Source organism: Scylla paramamosain, chromosome 14, assembly GCF_035594125.1.
Source record: "Scylla paramamosain isolate STU-SP2022 chromosome 14, ASM3559412v1, whole genome shotgun sequence".
NCBI classification, from domain to species: Eukaryota; Metazoa; Arthropoda; class Malacostraca; order Decapoda; family Portunidae; genus Scylla; species Scylla paramamosain.
In genome coordinates, this window is record NC_087164.1 from 25241195 (window position 1) to 25259922 (window position 18728).

Genomic DNA, 18728 nt, shown 5'->3' on the forward strand with positions numbered 1-18728 from the left:
AAATGAAATGGGCGGTGCTGAAACTATCAACTGTTCATCTGATTTCCCGTTATCACACGTCCCTCATGTACCACAGTTTCTTCACACCACTACGACACCTTCAGCTATCACGCATATTTACCATAAATCCGAGGAGCAGGTAATGGCGAAGACATTCAGGAAAATTATCACAACTACACATGAAGTCGCTCGCGCCACGTGTTCCACCTGTCAAAATGTCAGAATGATAATCGTTGAAAGGAATTATATATGTTGTTACTTTATCTTCTACATAATTTTTAATTCATTATAATGAAATAACATTCGTAATTATTGAAAATTGTTTTGGGATGTTTTAGGTGTGTGTTGGTATTTTGGGGTGCTTCAGTGTGTTTTAGGAACTTTTAGGTGTGTTTGGGGGTATTTTGTTGCATTTTGGATGTGTTTAGGATGTTATGGGGATGCTTTGGTGTGTTTTAAGGTTCTTGAAAACAGCGTGGTCTTTATTGGCTGTGTTTTAGGGATGTTTTGGTGTGTTTTAAGTATGATACAAGTTAACTTTTTTGGTGATTCGGTGAAGGGCTGCGATGGTAGAAGCTTGTCAGGGGTATTATAGTGTGTGTTGTGATACATGAAGATACTAGATGCAAGTGTGGGGGATGTCCGGGTCTGATGGGGGTGTTGTGGTGTAGGGATGCGAGCAGGGAGGTACCGGAGGGAGTAGGGAATGTTGAGGGGGTGAATATAGAGGTACACATATGATAGGCGTTGATTCACTAATACAATGCTTTTCTTTTCAGATACAAATGTAGAGAAACAAGAGAGAAAAACAGAAAGACCACCACCACTAACATAGTGGAAGAAGGAATAGAAACAGGCGGTGAAAGTTGAAAAATAAATAATTAGATGCTTGTCTTTTATTCTCTTGAGTATGAAATGATTATATCACTGGATCCCCCCTATATTCTCTCTCTCTCTCTCTCTCTCTCTCTCTCTCTCTCTCTCTCTCTCTCTCTCTCTCTCTCTCTCTCTCTCTCTCTCTCTCTCCCATATTCTCTCACAACATACATAAGGACAGAGAAGCAACTAACTACTTAGAGAGAAAGAGAGTCTAAGTAATTGTCTTTACCAAACACACACACACACACACACACACACACACACATACACACACGTACGTTTCCCTCAGGGGGGTTACATTGCTGTATATGTGTGTGGGTGAGTGTGTGTATTTGGTATTCTCTAGGGTGGCACCTTTGAAGGGGGAGAGAAAAGAAAAAAAAACTATTTCCTGCCAAAATCTTTACGTTCTTGAAAGAAAACGAAGGTTTGTTTTTTAGTTTTTATGGGAGACTTATGTGACTTGAAATACGCAGAGTCATTTGTACATGAGAGTTTCCCAGACTTCTCCAGCACCTGACCCCTTTAAGTAGCACACCCACCATGACCCACAAAACCCACATAAACACACAAGACCCACATAAACACAATAATTTTTGAATAAGCAGATACATTTAAAAGATTTATCACAGCAGAAAAAAAAAAAAAAACATATCTATATACAATGCAAGCAGGTGAACTCTCCATGACTGACAGAGAAAGGCTGATGACACCCCTGGGGACTATGAGCTGCAGTTTGGTAATCTCTGTTGTACGTACATGTTTGTCTTTTGGGAATTATTGTTGTTTTTAATGCAAAATGCTAAAGACTTAATGATGATAAGTAGAGAGATAACACAGTATTAATGCGAGGCTTCAAGTCACACAAGCTTGTTAATGACTTCATATTGTGCCACACAAGGGACAAGACATTGCACAGTGTAAGCCAAGCCAGGTCCACTTTGAATTTGACGCTTGAATTACTAATAAGTAGATAATTTGACAATTACAGTTATAATGACTTAGAGTTTAGTATTTCACGTTTATATTTCATTTTATTTATTTTTGTATTACTTCAGTTTGATATGAGAGTAGTTAGTGCTTGTTATTTAAAACATAAAATTGTTTTGTGGATTTGTATGGGTGTGTAGTTCCCGTGCGCTCTCTGGTGGAGACTAGAGTGAAATTGAAACGTAGTAGACTTGAGAGAAGCGTCTGTGTTAGAAGTGCCTTGAGCTGCTGCTTTATTTAACTTGGATTTTCGCTGAACAAGACAGCAACATGGGGCTGCGTGAGTGTGCTGGTGCAAGCCTGGTGCCTACTGGGAGGTGCCTGGGAGGCCTCACAGCCGCTCATGAGTGCTAACAAGGCTAACATTGGTAAGTGACATACCCACCACTTGTCCAGCCAGGTAGTTTGTTGCAGAAGGCGATAACTCTGATAGAATTGTCCTTTATAATGACTCCCTGTCACCCACAACAACACAGGTCGGTCAGGTGATTTTGTTTTCCTTACTGTTTATTTTTAAGCTTCATATTTTACATATTTTCTACTTGTTGGGAATATATTTATCTGACTCAACATTCCGCGGTGCTACACACGTTCGTAAGATGCAGGACAAAATACCAATGAAATAACAACAACAAATTAAAAAAAAATAAAGGAAAATATCAATGTCAATGTTATCAGTAGCGGTAGGGGCAGCCTGCCTTCATATATCCCCATATATCTGCCTCATCTCTCACTTATTTAAGCCAAACATGTAACAAAGTGGAGAAACATCACTTAGCTTTCATATCCGCTAGCTAGATATGTCCGCAATTGCATAGTTTTGGTGTGATGAAAGAATAATTCTTAAAACAGAGGCCTTCTTGCCAGCCAAGGAGGACCGCCGTGATGGATCGCTACATGTCCGCACCTGTCTGTTCCAGTATTTTTTTTATATTTTCTTAACTTCTTTATGTGGCTTGTATAGTGTGTTTTTATGGTTTATAAAAATATGTAGTTGCTTTCGAAGTGTTTTCCTTGCTTGTATTGCGTAAATACGTTGGATTTAGTGTTGTTTTTTCACGTAAATATAGGCTCATTTTCCGCTGTATTTTTACATACCCCGCCAAGTCACTTTTTTATTTCAAGTTATAATTACGTTTTTATTGTTTCTAAAAATCGTTTATCATTTTTAAAATGTTTCTCCGTTCCGGTTGTGTTAAATAAATGGACTTTTAAAATGATTTTTGGTCCTGTTAAAAGTTGTGATTATAACATTTTTTTATTATTATTTATCTATCTCAGGTTGTAACTAACTTTAGAGCGTTTAAAAAAATAGTTCATATTTTTTAAAGTGTTTTATCCTCTTGTTAAGTGAAAAAGGGTGAACTTTTCAATGGTTTTTAATCGTGTTTAGGTTCCAACACTTTTTTTTTACACATTTCTGTTTTATTTGATTATTTCTGGTTCTAGGTAACTTTTGATTGCATGAAAAGATAGTTCAGATTTTTTATAATTTTTTAGGTTCCTCTAAATTGAAATTGTGTGGAGTTTTCACTGATTTTAATGGTGTAGAATATTCCAACAATTTTTTACATAGTTCACTTGGATATTTTTTTAATACTACTCAGGCTGGAGATGTTGTAATATTGTGAATATTAATTAAAGTATTTATCAAGTCAGAATATATAAGGCATTCGAGCCTAGCTCCATTTTTTCGAGGGGTCAATTTCAAAATGAAATCCGTTACGGTACGTAAATTTTCCGTGACGTCATGTGACGTCATCATGGAGCCGGGACCTCCATCGGCTCCAGTGTCTCCTCGTCAATATTTAGCGTTCCTGGTGTGTTTTGGGATGTCTTAGGTGTGTTTTTGTATGTTTTAAGTGTGTTTTGGGCTGTTTTGTATGAGTTAGTGTGTTTGAAGTGTATTTTGTTTTTTTTTGGATGAGTTTGGGAGTGTTTTGGGTGGGTATGAGTGTGTTTGTGTGTGTTTTAGGAAAGTTTGGATGTGTTTTAGGGATATTTTGTGATGTTTTAGTGTTTTTTAGATGTGTTTATTGATATTTTGAGGTGTTTTAGTGTGCTTTAGGTGTGTGTGACTGAATTTGGTGTTTTATTTTATGTGTTTAGGATGTTTTCATGTGTTTAAAGGTGTTTTGGAGACCATTTGGTGTGTTTTAGGGAAGTTTTGGTGTGTTTAGAGGTGTTTTAAGGTCTTGATATTAGTTTGGTGTGTGTTGTGTGTGTTTGGGAATGATTCCGAGTGTTTTAATGTCATAGAACTTGCTTTTGGGTGTTTTCAGTTTGACGTAGGCATATTGGAGAAGAGTATTGGGGGTGTTATGGTAGAGGTGGGGTGCTTGAGGTAAAAGATACTGGGATACAATGTACTGAGGGTACTGAGGCACTGCAATGGTGGAAGTGTGTCAGGGGTGTTATAGCGTGTGTTGTGATACAATCCTTTTCTTTTCAGAGACAAATGTAGAGGTACGAGACAAAAGCAGGAACACCATCACCACTACCACCGCCACTACAGCCACCACCACAAGCACCAGGACAGTGGAAGAAAGGTAGAGACAAGTGATGAAAGTTGAAAAAAAATAACTAATTAAATTCTTGTTGTCTTTTATTGTTTTGAATATGAAATGATTAGGAATACGACAGGATCTCTCTCTCTCTCTCTCTCTCTCTCTCTCTCTCTCTCTCTCTCTCTCTCTCTCTCTCTCTCTCTCTTAGGTGTGTTTAGGGGGAATTTTGTTGCATTTTGGATGTGTTTAGGATGTTATGTGTATACTTTGATGTGTTTTAAGGTTCTTGAAAACAGCTTGGTCTGTATTGGCTGTGTTTTGGGGATGTTTTGGTGTGTTTTAAGTATGATATGAGATCCTTTTTGGTGTTTTGGTGAAGGGCTGCGATGGTAGAAGCGTGTCAGGGGTGTTATAGTGTGTGTTGTGATACATGAAGATACTAGATGCAAGTGTGGGAGATGTCCGGGTCTGGGGTGGGGGTGTTGTGGTGTAGGGATGCGAGCATGGAGGTACTGGAGGGAGTAGGGATTGTTGAGGGGGTGAATATAGAGATATACATATGATAGGCGTTGATTCACTAATACAATCCTTTTCTTTTCAAATACAAATGTAGAGAGAGAAGAGAGAAAAACAAAGACCACCACCACCACCAACATAGTGGAAGAAGGTATAGAAACAGGGGGTGAAAGTTGAAAAAATAAATAATTAGATGCTTGTTGTCTTTTATTCTCTTGAGTATGAAATGATTATATCACTGGATCCCCCCCCATCCTCTCTCTCTCTCTCTCTCTCTCTCTCTCTCTCTCTCTCTCTCTCTCTCTCTCTCTCTCTCTCTCTCTCTCTCTCTCAATATACATAAGGACAGAGGGGCAACTAACTACTTAGAGAGAAAGAGAGTAATTGTCTCTTATTACCAAAAAAAATAAATAAAAAAACTCGTACGTTTTCCTTAGGGGGGTTTACATTGCTGTACATGTGTGTGGGTTGCTGTACGTGTGTGGGTGAGTGTGTGTATTTGGTATTCTCTAGGGTGGCACCTTTGAAGGGGAAGAGAAATGAAAAAAAAAAAAAAGTGTTTTCTTGTGTTGGGAGACGAATAAAAGGATGATTGAGGTTGTGAAAGAATTCCTGGACAAAATGTGGCGTGCTGGATGTAGGAAATAGTGGTGTGATAGATAGTGTATGACTCTGTATGCCGTTTTCTCTTTGTCGTTCTTTTTTCCCCCTACAGGAATGCTGATACAAAGGCATGGCTTGAGGAATTCTGAGCATCCTGTAAGATCAAGACCTAAAAGATCAGCTGACGACGACAGCACGCGTCTTAGAACGTGGCGTTGTTGGTGAGTATTTTCATTGGGAATCTCTCTCTCTCTCTCTCTCTCTCTCTCTCTCCCTCTCTCTCTGTGAAGTCCATGTTCTATGCACAGAACAGTTTTATCGCAGGCAGTGTTTGAACTGTCCTTAAGGTATTAATTAAACGCTTCTTGTTCCAATGTCAGGTAGTAGTGGGAGGTTGTGGAAGGCCGCTAGTGGAAATGTTCGGGGGTGATGAAAAAGTCAGGGCAAGAAGTGATGAAAGATGGATGTAATTGATTAGAGTATGAGGTAAATTTGCAATTTCACCCAATATTCCCAATCTCTACCCACACACCCCCCCAACCCTTCCAGCAACCTTGGGGGCCTGTGGGGAACCGGGTTTTTTTTTTTTTTTTTTTTTTTTTGGCGCGGGGGGGGGGGCACATGCGAGTGATATGTAGACTTTGAAAATGTAGGGAAATTTCCCTATAAGTCAAGGAAATTTCCTAAATATAAGAAACCAAAAACCTATTATAACCAGGGGGCTGTGCCCCCCTTGAGCCCCCACCATTAGTATATTCAAACACAACCAGAAAGCTAAGGTAACCTAACCAAACCTAACCTTACCTATCTTAACCTAACCTATCCCAATCTAACCTATCCTAACACTCCAGCATTGATAAACACACGAACACGCTCACTATCCTTTCATTGACTATGGAAACGGGATCCCAGCTAAAAACTGAGGTAAATCTTTGAAATTCCGTCCCGACCTTATTATTTGTTTGCGACAAGGTAATATGGGGTTAGAAATGCTCCTAGCAGTGTGATATAGGCCGTGAGACACTGTGTGTGTGGTTTATTGGGGGAAACTGCAATTATACCGAGTATGAGATAGTATAAGAACTGGAGGAAGTTTGGAGAAACTTATGGGTGAAGGAATAAAGGCAGTAAATATAAACTTGAGGAAACAAAAGTAAATGAGGATTATACTTTTTCGATCAGTTCCCTACAGTGGCAGGACGTTAACATGGTACTCATCGGCATATCATCGGGCATTCAGGTTCTGGACAGCACTTTGAGCAGGGCGGCAACATATCCCAGAGTTTTCTAGCAGTAGTCACCCTACAGGCTCAGCTTGCTGCCCAAAACAAGTTATCTAAACTCCAAAGTGCTCTCTCTCTCTCTCTCTCTCTCTCTCTCTCTCTCTCTCTCTCTCTCTCTCTCTCTCTCTCTCTCTCTCTCTCTCTCTCTCTCTCTCTCTCTCTCTCTCTCTCTCTCTCTCTCTCTCTCTCTCTCTCTCTTCTATCCCCCATCCACAGCTTAACCATTTCAGTAAAGGAGTATTGAAATTTCTCTAGTACTAAGCTGGCCTACCCATTTAACAGTTTTTTAATTATACTGTTTTCTTAGGGAACAACACAGTTTTACTCTTAATCAGCCTCCTTCACACATGTAAAAGGAAGAGTATTAATTATGGATCACATTTTTTCTTGGTTTATAATGGTTATAAAGTTTTATAGTGTTTGCCTTCTATTTCTTCTTTTACTCAAGAATGGTCTTTAGAATACATACACTATATAAAATGTGTACATGAGAGAAAATAGATCACTGGTGAGCACTAACCGTACCCCATTGTATAAGTGGTAATAATCTGCAAACCACTGAAAATATTTAACAATTAATTACAGCAATAATTTTGGGATGCACTTTAGATGTAAACATACATTGCTTAAAATACAATATGAACACAAGAGAGTGGGTTTAATTTTTGTGCTATGGATTTCCTTGCTGAGTTTCTTTTGTCTCCCTAGGGGTGGATTGAAGAGTGCGCTACAGCACAGTACCCATAGCTGCGTATATTATCCAATCTTCATCATGGCTACTGTGTATGGTGTGCTGAGGACTCTTCAGCGGCAGCAGCGAGAAGCTTCTGCACTACTTTTGAGGTTGACACCCAAAACATATAGTCCTGTGAATGCTGCTTCATTTTCTCAGCTCTGCCAGGTATTTTACTGTTTATTATTTATTACTGTTATTTATTTATTCTCAATAGGCCATCACAAAAATAAATGTTCATCAAAAGCTATGTGTGACAACAAGGAGAAAGTAAAAGATCAGTCAGAATATGTCTCGGATGATTCTGTCTCTGTGTTGATATTATTTTGTCGTAAATGTATGTTTCTCCTATTAAAACATGGCAAGTATCACCTAGGAACAGCAGGAGGTTGATTAAACATTTCATAACATATATTGCTCAGCCTACTGCTATTTTTTATCTATTTATGGCTGTATATTAAGTGTATTAAGTATATTAAGTATATAAAGTGATTTTCAAACACATCAACAGGAAAATAATATCAGAGTATTAAACGCTTCACAATAATTTTGGAAATGAATAACACATTTATATAAACTCGTCAATATAGCTATCAGCATGGGTGAAGTCTCCAGTGGCATGTGTCTACAGCTATGTGGATATGTTTACATAAATATATATATGCTCTATATGTTTCTACTATTTCTCTGAGGGCTTAATGCTTATTATTATTATATATTATTATTGTTTTCTTAATGTGTATCTTAAAAATCATATATATATATATATATATATATATATATATATATATATATATATATATATATATATATATATATATATATATATATATATATATATATATATATACACACACACACACACAAAGGTGATGATATTTAGTGAATATGGTGGGTGTAGATTAGATTAATCTATTTACATGTGTTACTTTTGAAAAGAACAGAAAAATGTACATAGGCCTGTTGTAATGTTGATATATTTTCTTTGTTGTATATTTCCAGAAGGTAAGCAGTACCAGTGGAAGATCTCAATGTTTGCTGTTGTCACGGAATCTGAGCAGAGGGAGCCCCAGTCATAATTCCCCATTGAATAAGGAGGAAGATAAACAAGAGGGCAAGTGAGTGTTCATTTTTTAAATATTGGTATGGATGTCTTGGGTAAACAAATGACGGGACTCAGTCTTTCATTTCTTCATAGGCAATCTCCAGTGGTCGATTTGTTCACAGTGCTACAGAAATCTAGTATGTTAAGTTTTGCAATCCACCACTGTTATTTGCTTCTGTTCTTTAGAAAATCAAAGTTAGGCTAATGGAGCCTCTCTAGCTCCAGAGTCATTGCCTTGAAGAAGTTCCAAGTAACAGGTGTTAGAAGAGATACTCCTAAATAAGTGAATTGTTATAGTATGTCAAGAATAATTTTGTTCTTAAACATGTTTTTTTTTCAGTGCTGACATTGGACCAGGTACATGGAAGGAAATCTACCATGGTATTCTCTCCACGCAGATAAAAATGGTGAAATTTTTTTCACTCTCTACATCAATTTTGGGCCTTAGTGTACAGCCCATGCTATATCAGGTGGGGTGTTTTAATATGCTAAGAGAAACACTACCTCACTTACATGAGTCAGTTTTTCTTCTCTCCAGTAACACCTTGATGCATGATGGCATGGATGTGATAACATTTAAGTTATTAATTCTTTCTAGGATTATTATGCTGTACTTCTCTCTCTCTCTCTCTCTCTCTCTCTCTCTCTCTCTCTCTCTCTCTCTCTCTCTCTCTCTCTCTCTCTCTCTCTCTCTCTCTCTCTCTCTCTCTCTCTCTCTCTCTCTCTCTCTCTCTCTCTCTCTCTCTCCTCTCTCTCTCTCTCTCTCTCTCTCTCTCTCTCTCTCTCATATGATCTCAAAACTATCCAAGACCATGAGTAGTTGGTGGGACTCTTTTTCTCTCAAAATATGTAAATAAATTTTGGTGTATGAATTAATGTGAAGATGTGACTGAATTTCATCCCTTATCATCAGTGAGAGTTTCCATGATCCATAAAAGTTTTGTAATCATGCAGTAGCCATAAGCAGTAGTGTGAAAATAAGAGCTTTTATTGTCAAGAGTGTGTTGTGGCTCCAGTTTTGGGGGAAATAATGACTGAAAAAGCCTGGCCACTTGGAGCTAATTTTCTATTTTGTGTTTGTAATTTTTTCCAGATAGATGGCTTTGAGTTGAATTCATGCAGAGAAAATGTGGTGGTCTGTAATGAGGTTAATCTTTTTAGTAGTACTAGTATGCCACAAGTACTTCTAGTACTAATTAGCTTCATAGTCAAGTCTTACACTTAGACCACAAAAGCTCATCATCAGTTAATGTATACATATTTCATTGTATGTATGAACATTACTGGTAATTTACATCCATAAAAGTTCATTTTAAAAATTAACTCGAGGTGTCACTGACAATAGATCTGCAGTGGCATAGTTGCTGGCATGGTACCCTTTATTTGGTGCCTTAAGTAAGTAATACTCATATGTATAATTTTTCTTGTAACATATTGGCAGCATACCTAAGTTATATTGTATAAGTCATTGATATACATAACCCTTTATTTCTCAGGTCCGGAATTGCTGGATTTCTGATTTCCTGATCAGTGTTTGTTGCACAGATGAAATGTAATATTTCAGAAACAGTATGATTGACCCGTCCAGGAAGTGTTCAGATATTCGGATTTCAAGGTTCCTCCCCTCCTGAGATTTACATACTGCTGCTAGGTGGTAGGCATTTATGTGTTATTGTTATTTCAATACATTTGTGTTTCAGTATGTAATAGCACAAGTTAAAGTACAAGACAAAGTGAAAAAAAAATATATAGCAATGGTTAAGTTTCCAAGAAGATTCGGTATCCAACAGGATTTCCCTGTATCCCTCATCCTTTCACACACACACACACACACACCACACACACACACACACACACACACACACACACACCACACACACACACACACACACAGATAGAGATATAGGTTTATTGACCAAAAAATGCATAGTTTGATATATGATGTATATAGATAATTTAGGTTATGGTCCTTATTAAGGCAAGAGATCAAGATTTACAATAATGGTTAACTTAACAAATGTAAACATGTACAATAAAATGCCTCTAAAATGAAATGAAAAAAATATGGTCACATTGAATACTCTGTAAGTGTTAAAACTAAAAGATCTACATAATGCCAAGACTCATTAAAACAGAACACTTGTAACAAAAACTTGCCAGGAAATATGATATGATTACATAAAATACTCTAAAAGAGTTAAAAAAACTATGTAAAAATAAAGCACAACTATCTAATAAAAACAAAATGAAGACTATACTGATAATCAATTAAAATGAATTATAGAAAAGAAAATGAATGAGATGAAAAATACATTGTAACACTTTGACAATATTAACTGTTTCTCATTTCAATTATTGTAGACTATTATCACATCTCTCACCAAAATAGGGTTTTTACTTAAAGTAAAACAAAATAAATGGTAAAACGTTCATAATCAGGTAGCCTTTTTTCTAGGATTCAAAGTGGGATTGTTCTTGTTATTTTAAGTTTGCAGAGGAATAGATAAAAATGTAGTGTTTTTTGTAGGAAAGAATAACACCATAACATTAGACAGTGCATGTATATTTCATTGCTGTTCATTAGGACATTGGAAATAAAAATGATTACACACCTGTGAGATCTTAGGTTGAATGAGAGGACAGCCATGTAGTATGTCTAGACAATCACACAATAGGAAACGTCAAGTGTTTGCAAAGTTTTTCAGTATTTTGTATTCGTGTACATTCTTAACACACAAAATTGGAAGAAATGCTTTTATTCTCACAATTTTGCTGTAGGTTGAATGTTGTACCATAAATCTACATTTTATTTTCTTATCTTTTCTTGAAATTATTGCAAAACATGGACATCATGTGTGTAAGAAAAGAGGTGCTTTATCAGCTACTCTTTTCTTGAGGATGTCAGCCAGTTATGGCGACATATAGAATAAGAGACTTAAGTATATTGAAAATCACTATAGTCTTAAATTCATGTCTAAGGTAATGAAAGTGCTCTTGGTATTAACCTGTTTCATTGTAGTAGATTATATCACACTACAATTAAACAACCATCTTTTCAGAAATTAGGTGCTGATGCTGGCATGCTTGTGGCAGTGGCATCTTTTGTGGGATTCTTCACATTTGTTACTCCATTACTCATCCACTGGATCGCCAAGAAATATGTGACCTGCCTTGAGTATGATCCAGAAAAAGATGTGTACTCTGCCACAACACTCTCCTTCTTCCTCTTGGAGAAAAAGGTAATGTAAACCAAGCTTTGATATTTTGAGTCACTGCATGGTTCTCTCTCTCTCTCTCTCTCTCTCTCTCTCTCTCTCTCTCTCTCTCTCTCTCTCTCTCTCTCTCTGTCTCTCTCTCTCTCTCTCTCTCTCTCTCTCTCTCTCTCTCTCTCTCTCTCTCTCTCTCTCTCTCTCTCTCTCTCTCTCTCTCTCTCTCTCTCTCTCTCTCTCTCTCTCTCTCTCTCTCTTTTAGGAGGGACACTGGCCAAGGTCAAATATGTGTGGTGGAAGGTTAAGAGGGAGGCCTCACCTGGAGTGGATGAACTGTGTGGAGAGAGCACTGAATGAGAGAGGAATGACTGTGTAGCAATTAAGAGTGATTATTCATGTGACAGACATGGGCATGATTAAAAAAAATTATTATCACTTGATTTTGATTATGGCCTGGAATATTTTTTTTTATTGTGATTAAATTATGATTACTTTAGTTTTGCTATTATTATACTGATATGCTCAAGTCATAGTGATGCATTTTATATACAAAATATTTTAGGCAATTGCTTTTAACTGAATACAAGCACAGATATTGGAGCCCTGTTTGATACCTGTACACACACATTGAAAAATATGTTCGTGATGTTAATATGAGACTTTTATGTTTATATTTTTATGGTGTTATTGGAAAGAAAAAACTATGTATCACTAATAAGTGTGTATTTCTTCAGATTAAATTTACAGTTGATGATGTGAAGGTACCAGAAGTACCAGGGATGTTCACCACGTTCCTCGTCAAGAACCGACCACTGTTTGTAGACCCGCGCATGTTCAAGGAGATGGAGCACTACGGCCGCCTCATGGGTTATGACCAGCCTATCAATTTTCATCTTAAAGAACAAGATGAAAAAAGTGACTGAATGCAGTATCTTCTTTGCTGTTGTAAATTTGTAAAAAAAAACATTAAGATAATCCTTTACAAATAGTTGAAAAAAAATAATGAAATTGTTTTTGCCTGTACAGCATAGATATTTTAAAAGTAAAAGTGTGGATAATTTGAGCATATTGTTATTATAACCTAAAATTTAGAGTATGATTTTTTTTTATGAAAGGGATCATCTTAACTATCTACTCATCTCTTCTCATGCTTGTTTAGGGCATAGATCTTCATTTCATTTCATGATAAAGTGTTACTGGTTCTGTGGTGTGCATACAAAATTTTACTTTTTCTCAGTAGTTCATGTGTGATTATGTTGTTTCCCTAACCCACCTGTTCTGCCAAGGCTGTTGTGGTGATGGCAGTGCTGGAAGGAGTAGGATCATAATATATCCTATTCTGCACTGTTTTGGTTGAGGTAATTCTGTTTATCTGTGAATGAGCTAACCACTGCTTATAGTGGTTGGGAAAAAGTTTATAGAAACAGTGGTGAGCTAACTGTTATGTTGAAGATTGGTTCACATATCCATATTTCCACAATCATACTGATTTTTCTGCATTTAGGATTTCAAGAGTGGATTTACTTTACACCAACCCACAAATTTTTGTTTGTGCCAGTTAGTGTTATCTTTTTACAAGCAATCTAGGGACATTTTTGTTATGGTCATCCTCCAAGGAATTACCCAGAGGGGGCTTGATGTTGAACTTGTAGTGAACGTGTGAGTTAAGTGGACCCTACACGATCAATATTATTGACACAATATATTGACTCATTTTTATTGTGCAATAAAATATCAAACTCTTTTTGATGTCTTCAATATACTGTGTCATTCTTCAATACCACCCCTTCATTGTCAATAATATTGTGCAATATGGAATATTGCACAATAATATTGATTGTGTAGGGTCAGCATTAGTCAAGCTACCCATTTCTACAACCACTTATGCTAACTGGAAATTCAGCAAAAGTGGAAGCATGATCTTTACAGAATTAGTAATTTCGCATTTATAGGAGTATCTTTACCTATGCTAACTTGTCCAACCATTGTTTTTGTGTTAACAACTGTAACATTTTTTGGTTGTTTTTGTGACTGATGAGCTATATGACATGCTCTATTCCAACCAACCAAACAAGTTTAGTACAGTTGATCATAAGGTATAATTCTAAACCTATAATGAAATTCTCTTATGGTATCCAGAATAAAATTAAACTGATTTTATGGTACTGAAGAGATACAAATGCTATTAAGATTTGCAGTTACTGACCTACAATTTCAAATTTTCATATTTGCAGCCATAGAAGGCTGTGCTCAAATTTGCAGATTTGCATTAATAAAACGTAAGTTAACAGGTTAGCTCTGGAGTTTAGTGTATTAATTTGGTGACAGAGAGAGAGAGAGAGAGAGACTGAGCTGGTTGTCTTCATCTTAGTTTGGTGGCAAAGAGGATAGACTGAGCTGGTTGTTTTAATTTGGTGGCAAAGAGAGAGAGACTGAGCTGGTCATCTTAGTTTGATGGCAAAGAGAGCTGGTTGTCTTAATTTCATGATAAAAAGAGGGAGACTGAGGTGTTTGTGGAATATTAAGGAGATAGTATAGAGTGATTATGTGAAGATTTAGGGATCTGACAAAAGTTGGTTGTTTCCAAAGGAATCTTGATATGATGGGTGTGGAGGCTTCAAGACTATGCAATGCAATGATGTATGAAGCCTTTCATAATGGTGATGATGATGAAAGTGCTTCTTTAACAGGAAATGTATAATTGCCCTCTAATTTTATGTATAAAATGATGACTATATTCCATGGTTCTATAATCTATTTACTTTAGATAAAAACAAAACATGGTTTAGTATACTGTATTATGTTTGGTATGTACATCATGCAATATTTACAATATGATATGTTGCATACATCTTGAGCAATAATGAATGTATGCAAAACAAAATGCATATATTGTGGTATTTTATAAACTTGAAATGATACAAAATTATACAAAACAGTTTTAGTATTGCTTACATTTTAGTGTTGAATTTACTACAAAAGTAGACAGAGGATGAAGGTTGTGAAATAACTTTCCTAAAGTTGCCAGAAGGATGGCCAACCCTAGCCTCAGTACATGAGGTGCTCTCAGTACATACGAGTATTTACATGACATACAGAACTGCCATAAAAGCACCAGATAATGTATTAACTATACAAACATTATGGCACTTAACCAATATGTTCTCAAATACAAGAAACCACTCAGTATTATAATCTACCTCACAAAGATGAATAACAAAATATTCATGTTAGCTACATGTGTTTTTGATTTCTTACATAATAAGTATTAGTAGTCATTTCATTGTTGAAAATCCCTAAAAGGAGTCCTGTTCGAAACTGTTGCTGAAAGCCCGTTGAATGGAGAGTCCAGGTTCCATTGTGTTATCTATGAACTCCTCTGCCAGCTCCCTGTCAAGACCAGTGTAGGTACGTTCTATCTGTTCATCTGTCAGCTCTTTCTTGGCCTTCTTGTGCTTTCTTTTTTCATGTTTTTCTTTCTTTTCCCTGTGCTTTCTACCCTCTTTCTTCTTACTTGTTCGTTGATGGTGTTCCTGAAAGATTCCAGTCAGGGCAATTAGTTTCCACAAATGGACATGTATCTTAAAACTGATAATCATGTTCCAGAGTTATGCAGTAAGAGTGATTGGTATAATGGATCATTAATATGTTGGTATGTTCCCTGGTGAAGATCCCGTTTCCCACACTAAAATTCCCTATGTGCATGAATCCTGAGGAGTTACCCTGTTTGTTCTTCTCATAATGAATCTTGTTCCAATCATCCCAATGGCTAAATAGTGCAATTTTGAATTAGGTCTGTATTACTTACACATCCAGGAGAGAAAAATGAATATATAAATAACTATTGTAACAGATAAAGATTTAAACACACACACACACACACATACACCACTGTTAATAGATTTAGAAGAACAGTGATCGTTTACCACAGCAGCAAAAGAACAGTCAGAAAGGAAACTTGAGATGAAGTTACAGAGAGAAGGATAGAAGCTGTAGGAGGGTAGTTTGGAAATCAAAGCTTTGTGCCAGACTCTATCAAAAGCTTTTGATATGTCTTAGGCAACAGCAAAAGTTTCACCAAAATCTCTAAAAGAGGATGACCAAGACTCAGTAAGGAAAGCCAGATCACCAGTTGAGTGGCTTTGACAGAACCCATATTAACAATCAAATAGAAGGTTATGAAGTGATACATGTTTAAGAAACTTCCTGTTGAGGATAGATTCAAAAACTTTAGATAGGCAGATTAAAGGAATAGGATGGTAGTTTGAGGGATTAGAATGGTTACCCTTTTTTAGGAACAGGCTGAATGTGGGCAAACTTAAAGCAAGAAGGAAAGATAGATGTTGATTGACAGAGTTGAAAGAGTTTGAGCTGGTGCAAACATGGAGGTTTAGTTTTGGAGAACAGTAAGAGGAACCCCATCAGGTTCATGAGGGCATGGAAAACATCATTGTGAAAGATTTTAATGGATAGCAATAAGTAGTCAGAAAGTGGAGGAGAGGGAGGAACAAGCCCTGAATCATCCAAGGTAAATTTTCAGCAAAGGTTTGAACAAAGAGTTCAGCTTTAGAAATAAATGAGATGACAGTGGTGCCATCAGGTTGACATAAAGGAGGGAAAGATGAAGAAGCAAAGTTATTAGAGATGTTTTTGGCTAGGTGCCAGAAGTCACGAGGGGAGTTAGACCTTGAAAGATTTTGACACTTTCTATAAAATGAAGGAGTTCTTGGCTAGTATAGTAACAGGCATAACTACAACATTAGAAACTAAATGAATGCATGTGAGTTGAAGCATAAGGACACAATGCAATTCTTAAATTCTTTTCATGAATTTGAATAATGTCTGAATCTTTATGTAGAACTAAGAAACATGTTACCTGATCCATTGAATGTTGAGAAGCAGGCATCATTGGAGTCATTAAGTGTGGATAGTAAAGGGAAGGGTGTGCTGCATGTGGTGGGAAGTGGTGTTGATAAGCTTGGTGTGGGTAGGGCATGGGTATCTGTGAGTGCATGGAATGGCGGTGGTCTTGAGGATAAGGATAGAGGTGCTGGTGTTTGGTGGTGGGGAGATATGTCGTTGGAGGAGGAAGGGAGTGGGAGCCATGGTTGAGGATGGGGAGAGCAGACGGCTTAAGAATGGATGGGACAGATGTTTGTTCAGTCTTAAAAGAGATGTGTGAGGGTGCAGATGTGTTCTTGCCGAGTTTATGTATCTTGTGGGAGGTAGAGGAAGGAAGAGTTGAGGAAGGAGATGTTGGGTCGCTCAGGGCCTTTCTTGGTGTGGCCGAAGAGGAGGAGTCTGATGAGGAAAGTGGCACGAACTGGGAGATGGATGACACTCCTCTTGGAGGCCCCTGAGTGGAACCCTGAAATGTGGGATTAGGTCATATTTTGCCCTTGAAGCAAGGAAAAAACTGCATTGCACATTCTTAAAGGTTCATGAGGTAAACATTCGGCATTTCCTTGCAATTTATAATAAGTTTTAAAAGCTATGTAAATTTTAGATTTAATTTTCCTTATAACTTCTGACACCCAATGAAAATATTTTCCACCAGTGGCCGGGACACACTCAGCGGCAGGATTGGAAGAGTACTGCCATCGTAGTCCCTGTGAGTCGTAAAAAGCAATTAAATTTGAAATAGACGGGGAATGGGAGTGGGGAACACTCTTCGGTTTTTATTCCCACAATGAGACAAAATGATGTCCTGCCTAGATAATTTTCTCACACTGCCTGTTGTCACACAGTACAGTTTTATTTAAGATGTTTTTTTTCATTGTCCACACACGCGCGCGCATGGGTAGTGTATTGTGTGTGTGTGTGTGTGTGTGTGTGTGTGTGTCAGAAATCTGTAGAAAACAAAATTACAGACTGAGTACTTCACGCTTGAAATTGGGTGGAAAACTGCTCATTATAGAGAAAGTTAAGTGAAGCAAGTAATGACCAAACCCAGGGGGGATTCGAAAATTCCATGCCATTACAGTGAAAGTAACTGGAACTTTTGTATCAGAAACCTCATGAGTTGGTAATAGGCTTAAATAACTATCACGGAAGGATTAGAACTCTTGTAGTACACGATTTTTGCATTATATCACTCAACCTGCAGCAGATGATGTTCCGTATAAAGTCCTTAGTACTCGCATATTATATATATATATATATATATATATATATATATATATATATATATATATATATATATATATATATATATATATATATATATATATATATATACTCGTATATATATATATATATATATATATATATATATATATATATATATATATATATATATATATATATATATATATATATATATATATATATATATATATATATATATATATAACGAAGACTAAAGGAATTACTTCATAGGATTTATATATTTTTTTTATTGGGGCTTGGTTTGATCATTTAGGATACACGAAAAAGACTTACAATGGGGAAGATGGTCTTTTGCTGTCCCAGCCAGCGGTACAATCTTTCTTTTCGGTTATGGCCCTCAGACAGACCCTGGACTCGCACAGCACCCTTGGAGTTCAGCCCACACGCCTCCTTGACACAGACGGCGACGCAGGCCAGACTCACGATGCAGTCCAGCACGCCCAACAGCACCAGCGCCCCGGATACCAGCACTGCCGGCCGCTGCACCAGCACTTCCCCAAGGACCTCCACTTCCTCCTGGGTCTCCTGGGGCGAAGGGAAAAGAAAAGCACAGGTGAGACATACTGTTCTTGTATTTATTTATGATGATATCTAAGTTTCAGTAAGAAATAAGTTATGTTATAAGTAAACTTTCTATGTATGAAGCCTAACTTTCAATGACAAAGGGCGTATATCTTTTAATATCAGTTGATTCTCTCTCTCTCTCTCTCTCTCTCTCTCTCTCTCTCTCTCTCT

The 18728-nt window shown here is 37.0% G+C and overlaps 2 protein-coding genes across 4 annotated transcripts in view; one reads left to right on the forward strand and one right to left on the reverse strand.

Moving 5' to 3' along the window:
- Positions 1–2040: 2040 nt before the first annotated feature.
- LOC135107061 (transmembrane protein 70 homolog, mitochondrial-like) lies at positions 2041–12888 on the forward strand. 3 transcript variants are annotated; one of them, XM_064016669.1, is made up of 9 exons: positions 2041–2237; positions 4322–4418; positions 4990–5043; positions 5608–5716; positions 7487–7679; positions 8514–8629; positions 8957–9086; positions 11676–11855; positions 12560–12888. In XM_064016669.1, the coding sequence occupies exons 4-9, from the start codon at positions 5610–5612 to the stop codon at positions 12746–12748; spliced, it is 915 nt and encodes a 304-aa protein (XP_063872739.1). In that variant the 5' UTR covers positions 2041–2237; positions 4322–4418; positions 4990–5043; positions 5608–5609; the 3' UTR covers positions 12749–12888. The 3 variants fall into 3 exon arrangements, with proteins under 3 accessions (XP_063872739.1, XP_063872740.1, XP_063872741.1); XM_064016670.1 differs by lacking the exon at positions 4990–5043; XM_064016671.1 differs by lacking the exons at positions 2041–2237; positions 4322–4418; positions 4990–5043; positions 5608–5716 and adding an exon at positions 5737–5842.
- Positions 12889–14605: 1717 nt separating this feature from the next.
- The window catches only part of LOC135107059 (uncharacterized), a 34959-nt gene continuing 30836 nt past the window's right edge, over positions 14606–18728 (reverse strand). The window contains exons 2-4 of the mRNA XM_064016662.1: positions 18267–18518; positions 16702–17193; positions 14606–15358 (exon numbers count right to left, since the gene is read on the reverse strand). Of these exons, the coding sequence (XP_063872732.1) occupies positions 15122–15358; positions 16702–17193; positions 18267–18518 (981 nt within the window). The 3' untranslated portion in view covers positions 14606–15121. The remainder of the gene's footprint in view (positions 15359–16701; positions 17194–18266; positions 18519–18728) is intronic.

Bases quoted from the DNA above. Each gene is read 5' to 3' on its own strand.
- LOC135107061 (XM_064016669.1), top strand. From the start codon at position 5,610: ATGCTGATACAAAGGCATGGCTTGAGGAATTCTGAGCATCCTGTAAGA. The intron at 5,717-7,486 runs GTGAGTATTTTC...TTGTCTCCCTAG, and splicing joins CTTAGAACGTGGCGTTGTTG to GGGTGGATTGAAGAGTGCGC. The intron at 11,856-12,559 runs GTAATGTAAACC...GTATTTCTTCAG, and splicing joins TCTTCCTCTTGGAGAAAAAG to ATTAAATTTACAGTTGATGA.